Source organism: Lithobates pipiens, unplaced genomic scaffold, assembly GCF_037356315.1.
Source record: "Lithobates pipiens isolate NorthernLeopardFrog02 unplaced genomic scaffold, aLitPip1_a1.2 Scaffold_13, whole genome shotgun sequence".
Taxonomy (NCBI): Eukaryota; Metazoa; Chordata; class Amphibia; order Anura; family Ranidae; genus Lithobates; species Lithobates pipiens.
Genome location: NW_027507718.1, coordinates 549,089,708 through 549,108,897, shown reverse-complemented (window position 1 = coordinate 549,108,897; position 19,190 = coordinate 549,089,708). Strand labels below are relative to the sequence as shown.

General features: G+C 45.7%; 1 protein-coding gene across 1 annotated transcript in view; it reads left to right on the top strand.

Moving 5' to 3' along the window:
* The window catches only part of LOC143975982 (vomeronasal type-2 receptor 26-like), a 48,089-nt gene that overhangs the window by 22,107 nt on the left and 6,792 nt on the right, over positions 1–19,190 (top strand). The window contains exon 5 of the mRNA XM_077478510.1: positions 12,328–12,445. Coding sequence (XP_077334636.1) covers positions 12,328–12,445 — 118 coding nt within the window. The remainder of the gene's footprint in view (positions 1–12,327; positions 12,446–19,190) is intronic.

Sequence of the window (19,190 nt, the reverse complement as noted above, 5' to 3'; positions counted from 1 at the left end):
AAAAAAGAATCTTTAGCAGGGCTGCCTGTCAGTGGAGTGCCTGGGGAAATAAAAGGGCAAGCCTTGCTCAGGGTAGGTGGGCTCCATAAAGCCTTCCTCTCCATCTTCTGTATTTTGGCTCTGTAGGATCGAGAGGGGAGAGATGCAGATGCTGCAGCCGCGGCGCCTTCTTGGATTCGTTCGGTGGCCGGCTGTTTCAAGACATTATTTTCTGAGGGTGCCTGTCACCCTTTCTTTTGGCAGACATCATGCTACGCTGCTGGAGGGGGTGAGGAGGGTCCCCAGGTGCAATTTCTTTGTCCCGAAACGAGGTCCCAGAACGAGGTCCCGGTAAGCTGGTGTATGTCGCTGAGTCCCGGGCTTCCCACAGAGCTCAGTGGAGAGTGTCCATGCTGCTTGGATACCGGCCACGCTCCCAAGTGAATGCATGTTTTAACTGTATGTTGCCTTGTCCTATGATCAGGGCAGGACTTAATATTGGGCTTGACTGGGCTCAAGCCCATGGGCCCCGCCCAATAGGGGGCCCCTCTGAGATACATAGCCGAGTGCACTCGGCTCAGCTCTGCTCACAGTCACGCCCAGTCCCGACCTATTATGGACATAACACAGGGACTGGGCGTAACTGTGAGTCGAGCCGAGTACACTAGTCTCGGCTCCGTTCGGGACTGCAAGAGGACCCGAGAGCCACCGAGAGGACCTGAGAGCCGCCGAGAGGACCCGAGGGCTGCTGAGAGGACCCACTGCAGATGGATGGGTAAGGCTGCAGATGGACACTGATAAGGCTGCATTGATGGGCATTTAAATGTACGTTTTTCTCCTTAAAGCGGGAGTCCACCGGGACTCCGCGTTTTTTTTTTTTTTTTTTTTAAAGCCAGCAGCTACAAATACTGCAGCTGCTGACTTTTAAAATAGTGACACTTACCTGTCCAGCGCGCCCGCGATGTCGGCACCCGAAGCCGATCGCTAGGTCGTCTGTCGGGTCCTGCCGCCGCCATCTTGGGTATGGGAATCAGGAAATGGAGCCTTTCGGCTTCATTTGCCGGTTCCCTACTGCGCAATAAGGACGCTCCCCGCTGCCTCTGGGATCTGTGTGTTTCCCAGCAGGCAGCGGGGCACTTGCGGGAAGGGGCGGGCACTTGCGGAAAGGGGCGTAAGTTACGCCCCTTTCCGCAGAGAGCTATCCCGGAAGTGGGTGCAGTTACCTGGATTATCCTGGTAACTGCACCCCCCTCCCCCCTGAAAGGTGCCGATTGTGGCACCGGAGGGGGAGAGGGTTCCGATGAGCGGAAGGTCCACTTTAGGGTGGACCTCCGCTTTAAACTTCCCTCCTAAAAGTTTTTTTCCTTAAAATTCCCGCCTAAACTTGGGGGGCGTGTTATATGCCATCTCGTGTTATACACCAATAAATACAATAATCTATAGAAGGTAGGGCTCGAAAGTGACTCAAGCCCAGGGGCCCCCACCACCCTAAGTCCTGCCCTGCCTATGCTATTGTGTGCTCAGTTTCTTATACTGGCAAAACTTTTTTTTTCCAATTTGTTCATGTCAGTTGCAGTAGAAAAATGAGTGTTCCACATATTCTTTTATATGTTCTCTGTCTTTATTGGTCATAGCAACAATCTCTTTAATTTTCAAAGCATGTTGCCCTTCAACAGGGTTGAGAAATACAATATATACAATTCATCAGTATAATAAAATGGGATAAAATGATAATATAGCACAGTGTCATAATACATTATCTATTTATCTATTCATAAATATATTATCAATTATCTATCATTTTTTGGTCCAAGTGGGTGAATAAAAGAACGCCTTTCTACTCCAAAAGAAGGCAGTTGGATATTGAATCAATAATCTCTGGTGTTATGTCCTAATATTATTATTATTTACGATTTATGTAGCACCAACAGATTATGCATCGCTTTACAATGTATAGGGGGTACGCATCGCTTTACAATGTATAGGGGGGTACGCATCGCTTTACAATGTATAGGGGGGTACGCATCGCTTTACAATGTATAGGGGGGTACGCATCTCTTTACAATGTATAGGGGGGTACGCATCGCTTTACAATGTATAGGGGGGTACGCATCGCTTTACAATGTATAGGGGGGTACGCATCTCTTTACAATGTATAGGGGGGTACGCATCGCTTTACAATGTATAGGGGGGTACGCATCGCTTTACAATGTATAGGGGGGTACCCATAGCTTTACAATGTATAGGGGGGGTACGCATCGCTTTACAATGTATAGGAGGGACAACACAATTACAGTACAGTTCAATACAAAAGGTACAGGAGGGCCCGGCTCTTACATTCTAAAGGGAGGGGGTGGTAATACAAAAGGTAGTAGCTACAAAGAATGATTTCATGGGGTTGGCTGGGGGACAGTTGTTTGGTGGGTGTGGGATAGGCTTCCCCCGAATAAATTAGTTTTCAGGGATCTCCTAAAGGTGAACAGGGTAGGGGCTGATTGGACATACTGGGGCAGGGAGTTCCAGAGGATGGGAGAGGCTCTGGAGAAGTCCTGAAGGTGGACAGGGTAGGGGCTGATCGGACATACTGGGGCAGGGAGTTCCAGGGGATGGGAGAGGCTCTGGAGAAGTCCTGAAGGTGGACAGGGTAGGGGCTGATCGGACATACTGGGGCAGGGAGTTCCAGAGGATGGGAGAGGCTCTGGAGAAGTCCTGAAGGTGGACAGGGTAGGGGCTGATCGGACATACTGGGGCAGGGAGTTCCAGGGGATGGGAGAGGCTCTGGAGAAGTCCTGAAGGTGGACAGGGTAGGGGCTGATCGGACATACTGGGGCAGGGAGTTCCAGGGGATGGGAGAGGCTCTGGAGAAGTCCTGAAGGCGAGCATGGGAGGAGGTAACAAGGGAGCTAGAAAGCAGGAGGTCCTGGGAGGAGCGGAGGGGACGATTTGGGCGATATCTGCAGATGAGGTTGGTGATGTAGATGGGGGCCATGTTGTGAATGGCTTTATATGTTATGGTTAGCATTTTGAATTTTACACGGTGGGGTAGGGGAAGCCAGTGAAGGGATTGGCAGAGACGAGCAGCAGTCATGGATCGGTCCTATAAATGTTGTGCATTTAGGAATGCATCCCGTTCTTTTTTCAAATGTTCTTTTCTAATGAGCTGGCCAGAACTATTTTTTTTTGAGGGAGCCTATTTCACATTCACAGCTCTTACTGTCAAGAACCCTTTCTGTTTGTGGAGGTTAAAGCTCCTTTTCTCAGATGTAAAGAGTGCCCCCTACTCCTCTGTAATAACCTTAAAGTGAATATCTCTACACCTTTATTCTTCAATTTGTATTAAGATGTCATTATATCCTATAGTGTTGTATTTCTCAGCCTTGGTGAAAGGGGGTTGATTAGCCCCATGAAACACAGTGACTTCTCTATGTGTTTGAGATTTAGGATGTGGTGGTCCATGGAGGACTGAGAGGTTTGGTCGCAAAGAATCGGGGTAGCTCGGGAAGTCAACTGGAAGAGAGAGGCAGGGGGGGCCCTTATAGTGTAGTTAGTTAACTCAAATGAGGTGAATAACTATGTTTTATTAATAGGTAATAATGTGAAAATACACAGACTGCAGCCACCCTGTGGGGTAGGAACATGCAGCCTTCTGTAGACTCAGATGGAGAAAACCCTGACTCCAAGCAGGATAAAAAAGTGTTCTCTGGGGTCCCGATTCCTGGATCTTCTGTGGTGTTCTCAAGCAGGTGTTGAACTGGATGAGTTAGCAATAGTAGTATAAAGATTGGTTGGAGCCATCTGGGGTCATCTACTGTACATTGAATTGTTTTTTTTCATGAAAAAAACATTTTGTAACTTAAAATTGCTACTTCTTCACTTCAGGGTGATACACCGATGTTTTACATTCCTCGGTAACGCTGCTTCATCTGAATGGGTATTGTGGAAGAAGCTTCTTCCACACTACCAATTGGGATGAAGAAGCTTCTTCCACAATATCCAATAGGATGAAGAAGCTTCTTCCACAATATCCAATAGCATGAAGAAGCTTCTTCCACAATACCCAATGGGATGAAGAAGCTTCTGCCACGATACCCAATTGGATGAAAAAGCTTCTTCCACAATACCCAATGGGATGAAGAAGCTTCTTCCACAATACCCATTGGGATGAAGAAGCTTCTTCCACAATATCCAATAGGATGAAGAAGCTTCTTCCACAATATCCAATAGGATGAAGAAGCTTCTTCCACGATATCCAATGGGATGAAGAAGCTTCTTCCACGATATCCAATGGGATGAAGAAGCTTCTTCCACAATACCCAATGGGATGAAGAAGCTTCTGCCACGATACCCAATTGGATGAAGAAGCTTCTTCCACAATACCCAATGGGATTAAGAAGCTTCTTCCACAATATCCAATGGGATGAAGAAGCTTCTTCCACAATACCCAATGGGATGAAGAAGCTTCTTCCACAATACCCAACGGAATGAAGAAGCTTCTTCGACAATACCCAATGGTATGAAGCAGTTTCTTCCATGATACCCACTCAGATAAAGAAGCTTCTTCCACAATACCCACTTGGATAGAGAAGCTTCTGCCACGATACCCAATTGGATGAAGAAGCTTCTTCCACAAAACCTACTTGGAAAAAGAAGCTTCTTCCATGATACCCACTTGAATGAAGAAGCTTCTTCCACAATAACCACTTAGATGAAGAAGCTTCTTCAACAAAACCCACTTGGATAAAGAAGTTTCTTCCGCAAAACCCACTTGGATTAACCACTTCAGCTTCTGTAGACTCAGATGGAGAAAACCCTGACTCCAAGCAGGATAAAAAAGATTTCTCTGGGGTCCCGATTCCTGGATCTTCTGTGGTGTTCGCAAGCAGGCGTTGAACTTGATGAGTTAGCAATGGTAGTATGAGGATTAGTTGGAGTCATTTGGTTTACTGTACATTGAATTGCTTTATTTCATGAAAAAAACATTTTGTAACTTAAAATTGCTACTTCTTCACTCCAGGGTGATACATCAATGTTCTACATTCCTCGGTAACGCTGTTTCATCTGAATGGGTATTGTGGAAGAAGCTTCTTCCACAATACCCACTTGGATGAAGAAGCCTTTTCCACGTTACCCACTTGGATAAAAAAGCTTCTTCCACAATACCCAATGGGATGAAGAAGCTTCTTCCACAATACCCAATGGGATGAAGAAGCTTCTTCCACAATACCCACTTGGATGAAGAAGCCTTTTCCACGTTACCCACTTGGATAAAAAAGCTTCTTCCACAATACCCAATGGGATGAAGAAGCTTCTTCCACAATACCCAATGGGATGAAGAAGCTTCTTCCACAATACCCACTTGGATGAAGACCAGGGCAGGACTTAGGGTGCTGGGGGCCCCTGGGCTTGAGTCACTTTCGGGCCCTACCTTCTATATTAATTTGTGGCCATCTGGTGCCGTAACAATATAATTGATCCAATCGTTATTTGAAGTGCCAAGCTACTTTTAAAAGGTGACTGGTACCGTAGACAGTGTTAAATTCTAAACAAAGTAATAATCTATTACTGATTGAAGCTTGAAAAGTTTTTTTCCAATAAATAAATAATGATTAAAAAAGTTCAAAGTGATCAAGTATTTATTGCAATGCACAAATATCTTGGTCAGAATGAGAATATAAAACACTTATTTACCTGGAAAACATATTGAAAAACAATCAACTACCTTGTAAGGTTGCAATCATAACAAATCAATTGCAAGAATATAACAAAATAACTCATTGAACAAAGTAGTGCAAGATAAATTGTACATTCTACTCCTCCTGAGTATTACGATACCACATGTGTGGGACTTTTCCACAGCCTGGCCACTTAGAGAGGCCCAACATGCAGGAAGCACCATCACGTGTTCTAGGAGCATAAATTACACATCTAACTTCTTGACTACCTATTACACTTTTGAAGGCCCAGGAGCACCAGGACTATGACACGTGACACTGATGTGGCACTGATGACACCTGGCACTGATGTGGCACGGATGACAGATGGCACTAATATGTGGCACTGCTGACAGATGGCACTAATACGTGGCACTGATGACACATGACACTGATAACAGATGGCACATGGCACTAGGGACAGGTGGCACTGAGGACAGATGGCACTGGGGACAGGTGGCACTGATGACACGTGACACTGATGACAGATGGCACTTATACGTGGCACTGGGGACAGGTGGCACTGGGGACAGATGGCACTGATGACAGATGGCACTTATATGTGGCACTGGGGACAGGTGGCATTGGGGACAGATGGCACTGATGACAGATGGCACTTATACGTGGCACTGGGGACAGATGGCACTGGGGATAGGGGGCACTTATCCATGGCAGTGGCACTGGGGACAGGTGGCACTGGGGACAGATGGCACTGATGACAGATGGCACTTATACATGGCACTGATGACAGATGGCACTTATACGTGGCACTGGGGACAGATGGCACTGGGGACAGGTGGCACTGGGGACAGATGGCACTTATACGTGGCACTGGGGACAGGTGGCACTGGGGACAGGTGGCACTTACTTATAAATGGCAGTGGCACTGATGACAGATGGCACTGAGTACAGATGGCACTTATACGTGGCACTGGGGACAGATGGCACTGGGGACAGGTGGCACTTATACATGGCAGTGGCACTGGGGACAGGTGGCACTGGAGACAGATGGCACTTATACGTGGCACTGGGGAAATGTGGCACGTATACCTGGCAGTGGCACTGGGGACAGGTGGCACTGATGACAGATGGCACTTATACGTGGCACTGGGGACAGGTGGCACTGATGAAATATGGCACTTATACGTGGCACTGGGGACAGATGGCACTGGGGACAGGTGGCACTTACTTATACATGGCAGTGGCACTGGGGACAGGTGGCACTGGGGACAGATGGCACTTATACGTGGCACTGGGGACAGATGGCACTGGGGACAGATGGCACTTATACATGGCAGTGGCACTGGGGACAGGTGACACTGGGGACAGGTGGCACTGATGACAGATGGTACTGAGTACAGATGGCACTTATACGTGGCACTGGGGACAGGTGGCACTGGGGACAGGTGGCACTGGGGACAGAGAGATGGCACTGGGGACAGGTGGCACTGGGGACAGAGAGATGGCACTGGGGACAGATGGCACTGGGGACAGGTGTCACTGGGGACAGAGAGATGGCACTGGGGACAGAGAGATGGCACTGGGGACAGATGGCACTGGGGACAGCACTTTACATTGTTTTTTTTATTTTTTTACTCACAGTGACAGGCTGCACGTCGCTCTCCCTCCTCACAGGCTGTCTCTGTGAGGGGGAGAGCCGGCGATGAGAGATGATCTCATGATATCATCTCTCATTGGACAGATCAGTGCTAAATGGCCGCTGTGATTGGCCATTTAGCATGATCTGTGATTGGCTGTGTCCAAGGGACACTGCCGACACAGAACTTCCCCGATGCGCGCCCGCGGCATGCATCAGGGGAAGTAAACAAAGACGTCCTCCCAGCAACTGCCGTCCGCGCTGTAGCCTGCTATAGCGCGGACGCCTAGTGCAAAGTATGGGCTTGCGGGGCTCGCGGGGCCCCCTATTGGACGGGGCCCATGGGCTTGAGCCCCGTCAAGCCCTATTGAAAGTCCGGCCCTGATGAAGACGCATCTATCACAATACCCACTTGGATAGAGAGGCTTCTGCCACGATACCCAATTGGATGAAGAAGCTTCTTCCATGATACCCACTTGGATGAAGAAGCTTCTTCCACAATAACCACTTAGATGAAGAAGCTTGAATTGAATTGCTTTATTTCATGAAAAAAACATTTTGTAGCTTAAAATTGCTACTTCTTTACTTCAGGGTGATACACCGATGTTTTACATTCCTCTGTAACGCTGCTTCATCTGAGTGGGTATTGTGGAAGAAGCTTCTTCCACAATACCCACTTGGATGAAGAAGCTTTTTCCATGTTACCCACTTGGATAAAGAATCTTCTTCCACAATACCCAATGGGATGAAGAAGCTTCTTCCACAATACCCAATGGTATGAAGCAGTTTCTTCCATGATACCCACTTGGATGAAGACGCATCTATCACAATGCTCATTTGGATAGAGAAGCTTCTGCCACGATACCCACTTGGATGAAGAAACTTCTTCAACAAAACCCACTTGGATAAAGAAGCTTCTTCCATAGAACCCACTTGGATTAACCACTTCAGCTTCCTGACTAGGCCATGTTTTGCGATTCGGCACTGCATTGTTTTAACTGACAATTGAGCGGTCGTGTGATGCTGTACCCAAATAAAATGTATGTTCTTTTTTTTCCTACAAATAGAGCTTTCTTTTGGTGGCATTTGATCACCTCTGCGTTTTTTATTTTTTAACGCTAGAAACAAAGAATGACTGACAATTTTGAAAAAGAAACAATATTTTTAACTTTCTGCTGAAAAAAAATGGAAACAAATCTAATTTCTTCATCAATTTAGGCCAATATATATTCTGCTACATATTGTTGGTAAAAAAAAAATCCCTAAAAGCGTATATTGATTAGTTTATGCAAAAGTTACAACTTCGACAAACTATGGTATATTTTTTTTTTTTTTTTTTTTTTTTTTACTTTTTCTTTTACTAATAATTGTGGGAATCAGTGGGACCCACTGATCAGCACCCTCTGTGTAAAATCACAGCGGGAGTGAGCCGCTGGCTGAACGCGCTCATGCCCTAAACCTCGAATTGCAGAATTACATATATATACTGTATATGCGTGATTCTGCGCAGGGCAGTCGTGAACCAGTTAACAAGCTTCTTCCACAATTCCCACTTGGATTAAGAAACTTCTTCCACAATACCCACTTGGATTAAGAAGCTTCTTCCACAATACTCACTTGGATTAAGAAGCTTCTTCCACAATACCCACTTGGATTAAGAAGCTTCTTCCACAATACCCACTTGGATTAAGAAGCTTCTTCCACAATACCCACTTGGATTAAGAAACTTCTTCCACAATACCCTCTTGGATTAAGAAGCTTCTTCCACAATACCCACTTGGATTAAGAAACTTCTTCCACAATACCCTCTTGGATTAAGAAGCTTCTTCCACAATACCCACTTGGATTAAGAAACTTCTTCCACAATACCCTCTTGGATTAAGAAGCTTCTTCCACAATACCCACTTGGATTAAGAAGCTTCTTCCACAATACCCACTTGGATTAAGAAGCTTCTTCCACAATACCCACTTGGATTAAGAAACTTCTTCCACAATACTCACTTGGATTAAGAAGCTTCTTCCACAATACCCACTTGGATTAAGAAACTTCTTCCACAATACCCACTTGGATTAAGAAGCTTCTTCCACAATACTCACTTGGATTAAGAAGCTTCTTCCACAATACCCACTTGGATTAAGAAACTTCTTCCACAATACCCTCTTGGATTAAGAAGCTTCTTCCACAATACCCACTTGGATTAAGAAACTTCTTCCACAATACCCTCTTGGATTAAGAAGCTTCTTCCACAATACCCACTTGGATTAAGAAGCTTCTTCCACAATGCCCACTTGGATTAAGAAGCTTCTTCCACAATACCCACTTGGATTAAGAAGCTTCTTCCCCAATACCCACTTGGATTAAGAAACTTCTTCCACAATACTCACTTGGATTAAGAAGCTTCTTCCACAATGCCCACTTGGATTAAGAAGCTTCTTCCACAATGCCCACTTGGATTAAGAAGTTTCTTCCACAATACCCACTTGGATTAAGAAGCTTCTTCCACAATACTCACTTGGATTAAGAAGCTTCTTCCACAATACCCACTTGGATTAAAGCGGAGGTCCACCCTAAAGTGGAGCTTCCGCTCATTGGAACCCTCCCCCCCCTCCGGCGCCACAATTGGCACCTTTCAGGGGGGAGGGGGGTGCAGGTACCTGTACAGTACAGGTATCTGCACCCACTTCCGGCGTAGATTCTGCAGAAGGTACGCCCCTTTCCGCAGAATCCACGCCCCTTTCCGAAGGTCCCCCACTGCCTGCTGGGAAACACATGGATCCCAGAGACAGCGGGGACCATCCTTATTGCGCAGCACGACTTGCGCATGCGCAGTAGGGAACCGGGAAATTAAGCCGAAAGGCTCCACTTCCTGATTCCCATACCCAAGATGGCGGCGGCAGCACCTGAGAGACGATCGAGAGATCGGCTTCAGGTGCCAACATCGCGGGCGCGCTGGGCGGGTAAGTGTCATTATTTTAAAAGTCAGCAGCTGCAGTATTTGTAGCTGCTGGCTTTTAAAAAAAAAAAAAAAAACGCGGACTCCCGCTTTAAGAGGCTTCTTCCACAATACCCACTTGGATTAAGAAGCTTCTTCCACAATGCCCACTTGGATTAAGAAGCTTCTTCCACAATGCCCACCTGGATTAAGAAGCTTCTTCCACAATGCCCACTTGGATTAAGAAGCTTCTTCCACAATAACCACTTGGATTAAGAAGCTTCTTCCACAATGCCCACTTGGATTAAGAAGCTTCTTCCACAATGCCCACCTGGATTAAGAAGCTTCTTCCACAATGCCCACTTGGATTAAGAAGCTTCTTCCACAATGCCCACTTGGATTAAGAAGCTTCTTCCACAATGCCCACTTGGATTAAGAAGCTTCTTCCACAATAACCACTTGGATTAAGAAGCTTCTTCCACAATGCCCACTTGGATTAAGAAGCTTCTTCCACAATGCCCACTTGGATTAAGAAACTTCTTCCACAATGCCCACTTGGATTAAGAAACTTCTTCCACAATGCCCACTTGGATTAAGAAGCTTCTTCCACAATGCCCACTTGGATTAAGAAGCTTCTTCCACAATGCCCACTTGGATTAAGAAACTTCTTCCACAATGCCCACTTGGATTAAGAAGCTTCTTCCACAATACCCACTTGGATTAAGAAGCTTCTTCCACAATACCCGCTCAGATTAGGCAGCGCTTTGGAGATGGCTCTAACCCATTCTTATGCCCCGTACACACAATCGGATTTTCCGAAAAACAAATGTTGGATGTGAGCTTGTTGGCAGAAAGTCTGTGTACGCTCCATCAAATATTTTTTGTCGGACTTTCCACCAACAAATGTTGGCTAGCAGGTTCTCAAATGTTCTGTTTGTTGTCGGAAAGTCCGATCTTGTGTACACAAGTCCGTCGGACAAAAGTCCACGCATGCTCGGAATCAAGTACGAGCCGGAAGCGCTTGGTCTTGTAAAACTAGTGTTCGTAATGGAGATATCACATACGTCTTGTAGGTCACTACGTTCGTAATTGTTGGCCAACATTTGTGAGACCCTGTGTGTGCAAGACAACTTGGAGCCAACAACCCTTCGAACAAAAATCTGCGGTTTTGTTGTCGGAAAGTCCGATTGTGTGTACAGGGCATTAGACATATGACTACAGACACCTCTGCCAATCACACCACTGGTGGGCTTTTTTAGATCTTAGTTACCATATATACTTGAGTATAAGCCGACCCGAATATGAGCCGAGGCACCTAATTTTACCACAAAAAACTGGGAAAACGTATTGACTCGAGTATAAGCCTAGCGTGAGAAATGCGCAGCTACTGTAAGTGGAAAAGAGGGTCAACAATTCCCATTTGCAGCCTCACTGTGCCCATTTACATGCCTCACTGTGCCCATTTGTAGCCATAGGTCCCCCCCAACTTCAAACTTGGTAGTTAAGGGTTCCTAGATGCCCCCTAGCTGCAGCCAAAATTTGGGGTCTTTGGACCCAAAGGGTCCTGAAATGACATTGCTGCAGATGAAGACAGTTGACCAACTTTGGGGCCCCGTATCTCGGGGCCACTTGGTGCTAGGAACCCCAAATTTGGTGTGCAAACCCAGTGGAACTATCACTACAACATAAAGATGGGGTTCCTATCACCAAGTGGTCCCGAGATACGGACCCCCAAAGTCAGGTCAGAAAATGCCATTCTCTGCTGCAGAAAAGTGCTTGATTCGAGTATAAGCCGAGGGGGGGGGGGGGGGGTGGCATTTTCAGCACAAAAAAAATGTGCTGAAAAACTTGGCTTATACTCGAGTATATACGGTCCCTTTGTGATTGTTGCTGTTACTAATAAAACTTCCTGAATTTTTTGAAAAATCTGTGACGGCTTCACCTTACCCAATAAGCTAAGTGTACATTCCCTACTACATTCCCTACTCCTATAGTAGATCATCCTGAATGTTTCTCACTAAATGGGCAAATAAAGTTGCAAATGAATAACTCAGATAAGTTATTTTCAGGAAACTGTTAAATGTTCTCTTCCTTTCCTATTTCAAAGCTCCACAAGTATATGAAGAAATTACATTACGAAGCTCCTATGGGGAACGATGTTATGTTCAATGAGAGAGGTGAACTTTCGTCAGACCTGTATCTATACAATTTGGTATTTTACCAAGGTAAGGAATCCATTGCTAGAGAACCTATAGCCTTCTATGGAAATACCACAGAAGGGGAAGGACTTCACTATATTTCCCAAGAAGACATCAAATGGAAAAATGGAGTGGTGAGATCATGTTTAGATTCACACGTTTTGATTTCCTTTGGTGATCACCAGTGCCGGGACAAGGTCATCCAGAGCCCAGGGCAAACATGCCAAACTGCACCTCCTGCCCCCAAGGTGTATGAGCATTATGCGTTATCAAAAATCTCCCCCCCCAATAATCTTTTTCACCCCCTAAGCATAAATTCCCCCCTCCTCCCAGTGCAAATCTGTTCCCCTGCTGAAATCCCCCCTCCCAGCACAAATCTTATCCACCCCACCCCCCAAATCCCCCCCCCCAATTCATGAGCCCCCCCCAACAAAAAAAAAGTCACTCCTTCTAGCACAAATTATCTACCCCTAAGATTACCCCTCCCAATAACTCCACTGCAAATCCCCCCTTCCAGCACAAAGCGCCCCCAGTCATCCTTCCTAGCACAAATCTTCTTCCCCCATTCCTTCTGGACCCTAAATTTTAGCATACCCCCCAAATTTCATAGTTTGTAAGGCTGAATAAAGACACCAGTCCATCCAGAGTGAGTGTCTACAATTGTCCCTATCCCTGTACATTGTACACTCACATCGGTCCCTACCCTCAAGGAGCCCACAATCCAAGGTCCCCCCCATTCATATACTAGGGGCCAATTTTGGACAGAAGCCAATTAACCTACCTGCATGTCTTTGGATTGTGGGAGGAAACCCACGCAGGCACAGGGAGAACATGCAAACTCCAGGCAGGTAGTGTCGTGATTGGGATACGAACAAGCGACCCTTTTTACTGCTAGGTGAGAGTGTTAACCACTACACCACTGTGCCGCCCAATTTCCCCTCCTAGAACAATACTTACTCCCTGCTGCCCCCCCAAATCCCCCTTTCCAACACAAATCCCCTCCCCCCCTATTTCCTTGTGGTGCCCCCTCCCCCATCGCCCATGATACCACAGTGCCCAGGGCAGCCGTCCCTCCTGCCCACCCCCTTGTCCCGGCCCTGGTAATCACTAATTATCAGATATGATTTCCTTCTGATGGCCGTCATAAATTGCTCATGGCCACCAATTTTCAGCCTATTCACGCCACATATTTTACCATTGTGTGTTTGTTTTCTGAGCAGAACAAGACCGAGGGACTTGATAGCCGCCCCCCTGGCCAATGCATATCTGCATTACTCTAATAAACTTCCATGGATTAAGAAAGAGCTCCTGACTGCCATAACTATAGAGACCCAAAGGGTATTGACAAAAATATTAAAGTTTTCCAGGTTGGCGATTTTCCTGGATGGCATATCCATTGGAGATGGAAAAGAAAAATTGAAATCTAAAGCTGTTACTATTTCCAAATATCACCTGCTATCAGGGGCGGACTGACCATTGGGCCCCTCGGGCACTGCCCAAGGGCCCCCTAGTGGCACCATCAGGGTTGCCAGCCTCAGTAAAATAAGGGACAGTATGTAAAAATCTGTGTTTTTTTTACATCTGTCTCTGAAATGTCCCTCACCGACATCCTTTTGGTCTAAAAATCCCAAGATTATAGCTACCCCACCTCTCCAGTACCTTCTCAGCCAATAGAAACATGTCTGTGTATACTGTGTGATTGTATACTGTGTGTGTGTGTGTTTGTGTATACTGTGGGGCCCCATAATGTCTGATGGCCTGGGGGCCCCATAATCTCCTATTGTCCGGGGGCCCCATGAGTTGTCAGTCCGCCCCCTGTCTGCTATTCAACATACATCGCATTGTAAAATCACCCACCAACAACATCCAGCTCATCTTCTTCCTCCTTCTCACTGTCTGCTTCTCTACTCAGACTACAGTGCCTTGAAAAAGTATTCATACCCCTTGACATTTTCCACATTTTGTCAAGTTACAACTCAAAAAAAAAATTATTTTATTGGGATTTTATGTGATAAACCAACACAAAGTGGAACATAATTGTGAAGTGGAAGGAATATGATTTGGTTTTCAACATTTTTTATAAATAAATATGTGAAAAGTGTGACGTTCATTTGTATTCAGCCCCCTTTACTCTGATACCCCTAACTAAAATCTGGTAGAACCAATTGCCTTCAGAAGTCACCTAATTAGTAAATAGAGACTGCATGTGTGTAGTTTAATGTCAATATAAATACAGCTGTTCTGTGAAGCCCTCAGACCTTAGTGAACAAACAGCGTCATGAAGGCCAAGGAACACACCAGGCAGGTCAGGGATAAAGTTGTGGAGAAGTATAAAGCAGGGTTAGGTTGTAAAAAAATATCCTAAGCTTTGACCATCTCACGGAGCTCTGTTCAATCCATCATCGGAAAATGTATTTTATGTCTGTTTTGCACAACTGCAAGCTTACCAAGACATAGCCATCCACCTAAACTGACCGGGCCGGGCAAGGAGAGCATTCATCAGAGAAGAAGCCAAGAGGTCCATCGTAACTCTGGAGGAGCTGCAGAGATCCACAGCTCAGGGGGGAGAATCTGTCCACAGGACAACTATTAGTCGTCTCTCCACAAATCTGCCCTTTATGGAAGAGTGACAAGAAGAAAGACATTGGAGAAAGAAAGTCATAAGAAGTCCTGTTTGTAGTTTGTGAGAAGCCATGTGGGGGAGGGGGCAGCAAACATGTGGAAGAAGGTGATCTGGTCAGAGGAGACCAAAATTGAACTTGTTGGCCTAAAAGAAAAACTGTGTGGTGGAAAACTAACACCGCCCATCCCCCTGAACACACCATCCCCACCGTGAAACATGGTGGTGGCAGCTTCATGTGGTGGGGATGGTTTTCTTCAGCAGGGACAGGGAAGCTGGTCAGAGTTGATGGGAAGATGGATGGAGACAAATACAGGACAATCTTAGAAGAAAACCTGTTAGAGTCGGCAAAAGACTTGAGATCGGGGCGGAGGTTCACCTTGCAGCAGGACAACGACCCGAAACATCCAGCCAGAGCTACAATGGAATGGTTTACATCAAAGCATATTCATGTGTTAGCCCTTGTACACACGGTCGGACATTCCGACTGAGAATGTCCGATAGGACCCTGTTGTCGGATAATCCGACCATGTGTGGGCTCCATCGGACTGTTTCCGTCTGAATATGTGACCGACAAAGTTTTAGAGCTGGGCTATAAAATTTTCTGACAACATGATCCGATCGGACTTTGTCCGATCGTTTGTAGAGAATTCTGATCAGACAAAGTGCCACGCATGCTCAGATCAAATTCCTAGACCAAAGCTATTGGCTACTAGCCTGAACGTAGTCCCGACCTAACGAAAATAACATCACCACGTTCCGAACGATCTGATTTTTTCCGACAACTTTGTCCGACCGTGTGTATGCAACACCAGTTTCAGAACAAAATCCGTCGGATTTTGTTGTCGGAAATGTCCGACCGTGTGTGTGTACAAGGGCTTAGAATGGGCCCAGTCACAGTCCAGCCCTAAATCCAATTGAAAATCTGTGGCAAGACTTAAAAATTGCTGATCACAGACGCTCTCCATCCAATCTGACAGAGCTCGAGATATTTTACAGAGAAGAAGAATGGGGCAGAAATGTCCCTCTCTAGATGTGCAAAGCTGGTAGAGACACCCCCAAAAAGACTTGTAGAGAAAGGGGGTTCTACAAGCACTTTGAGATCTTTTTGATGTAAAGTGCATTATAAATAAAATCTATTATTATTTATTATTATTATTATTATTATTATTACAAAGTATTGGCTTTGAAACCCATTTATTATTTCCCTTCCACTTTACAATTATGAGCCACTTTGTGTTGGTCCATCACATAAAAATCCCAATAAAATACATTTACATTTTTGGTCGTAACATGACAAAATGTGGAAAATTTCAAGGGGTGTGAATACTTTTTCAAGGCACTGTGTATCATAATTGTATCATATCCAGTCCTCGTATGTACAAGAAAATGCGTCCATTTGATAGGGAGATCACGATGTGAGGGGTCTGCACACTTCTGGTCGCGAGGTTACCTGATCACATGCCCTGGGTGTATTTACTGTTGTATAACGCCGTATACATTATATATAATATGAAATATAGACTCGTCTTACTATCAGACTTTTTTTTATTTGTTGAGATTCCCTCTTCTCGATGCAATGAAAAGTGTCCTCCTGGATATTATAAAGCTTTTAAACAATCGATCCATCTTTGCTGCTACAATTGTTTCCCGTGTCCTGAAGGGGAGATTTCCAACACAACAGGTGTTTATTTATTATATTGTATCAATGTAAAAAAACATAAATATATATTGAAGTGTATCAAAATTTTATTATATTGTATCACTTATCTTATTATATTGTATCAATGTAAAAAAACATATAAATATTGAAGTGTATCAAAATCCAAGATCATGATGTAGTAATTGCATTCGTTTTTACAGTGAAACTAATGGAAGGAGAGTACTCACCTTTTCTCCAACAGTCCTGTTCCTCACCAGCACCAACATCTTCTTTATCATTCTACTTTCAGCACCCTCAACACACCATTCCCACCGTGAAACATGGTGGTGGCAGCATAATGTTGCAGGGGTGCTTTTGTGGCCATGTTTCAGTTTTATTGGCCAGGGCAGGGTGACATCACTCCTGAGCATGGGCAGGAACCAGTCATCCTAATACACAAGGATTGTGCCGGTGTTCTGCCAAAATATGTTCCCCCCATCGGATAGTGTCAGGCACAGCACTTCCGCAGTACGGAGGACAAGGAGACTCCGAAGGTCCCCGAAGATGAACGGCGCCTGCGCACTCCAGGTTCAGTACGGAGGACAAAGAGACGACAAAGGTCTCCAAAGAGTCCAGGTTCAAGCCCCACCATCCAAGTGGACATACGGTAGCACTTAGTAAGAGGGCCACTCCCGGGCTCGATCCTCTCGCCACGCTTCGGGCACGGCCTCGATCCTCTCGCCACGCTTCGGGCACGGCCTCGATCCTCTCGCCACGCTTCGGACACGGCCTCGCTTCGCTCGCCTATTTTTTATTCTAACTTTATATCCACTTGGATGGTGGGGCTTGAACCTGGACTCGCTGCGCAGGCGCCGCTCATCTTTGGAGACCTTTGGCGTCTCCTTGTCCTCCGTATTGTGCAAGCGCAGTACAGGGCGGGACACTATCTGACGGGGGACACTATTCGACACAACAGCGGCCGCTGTAAACTAAGCTGCACATATTAAGCTCAGTTTACAATCCATCGATTGCTGTGAGTAGGCAGGTAGGTGTAGTTTATTTCAGAAGACATAATGCATGCCTCAGCTGCAATAAAAAGTCTCACTGCTCACAGGGAATAATCTCAGAACATTCGTTCCGCCTGAAGGCTTTTTACACTTTTATGGCCACCTGAAGTTCCTGCCAGTAACACGCTTCCTTTCCTAGGGTGACAACGCTCACTAAGAATACTGTATCTATGAGGGATAGTGTTGTCACTATCTCTCATAGATACAGCACCCTTGGAGGAGGAACGGAAAGATGAACAATGCGGAGGCAGAGGTGTTTAGACCAGTGGCGGTCCGTCCATTAGGGGTGCCCGGGTTCCGCCCCCTCTCTCCAAGCCACCCCCTATATGAATAATGGATAGATTCATGCTATTCATGAATCTATCAATGGCTGCCATGTCCACCCCCAATTCAGGCGTCTGGCCCCTTTCAGGACGCCGGGCACCTGAATTACAGCAGCGGGGGTGCACTGCGCCATGGATTAAAAGGGGGATTCATTCCAGAGATAAAATGATAATTCTCCCGCTCTACAAGACTCTGGTCTGGCCGCACCTGGAGTATGCTGTCCAGTTCTGGGCACCAGTCCTCAGGAAGGATGTACTGGAAATGGAGCGACTACAAAGAAGGGCAACAAAGCTAATAAAGGGTCTGGAGGATGTTAGGTATGAGGAAAGGTTGTGAGCTCTGAACTTATTCTCTCTGGAGAAGAGACGCCTGAGAGGGGATATGATTTCATTATATAAATACCGGACTGGTGACCCCACAATATATAAATACCGGACTGGTGACCCCACAATATATAAATACCGGACTGGTGACCCCACAAGATAGAAATACCGGACTGGTGACCCCACAATATATAAATACCGGACTGGTGACCCCACAATATATAAATACCGGACTGGTGACCCCACAATTTATAAATACTGTACTGGTGACCCCACAATATATAAATACTGAACTGGTGACCCCACAATATATAAATACTGGACTGGTTACCCCACAATATATAAATACCGGACTGGTGACCCCACAATATATAAATACCAGACTGGTGACCCCACAATTTATAAATACTGTACTGGTGACCCCACAATATATAAATACTGAACTGGTTACCCCACAATATATAAATACCGGACTGGTGACCCCACAATATATAAATACCATACTGGTGACCCCACAATATAGAAATACCATACTGGTGACCCCACAATAGGGAGAAAACTTTTTAATGGAAGGGAGTTTAACAAGATTTGTGGCCACTCATTAAAATTAGAAGAAAAGAGGTTTAACCTTAAATTATGTAGAGGGTTCTTTACTGTAAGAGCGGCCAGGATGTGGAATTCCCTTCCACAGGTGGTGGTCTCAGCGAGGGGGGGCATTGATAGTTTCAAGAAACTATTAGATAAGCACCTGAATGACCGCAACATACAGAGATATACAATGTAATACTGACATATA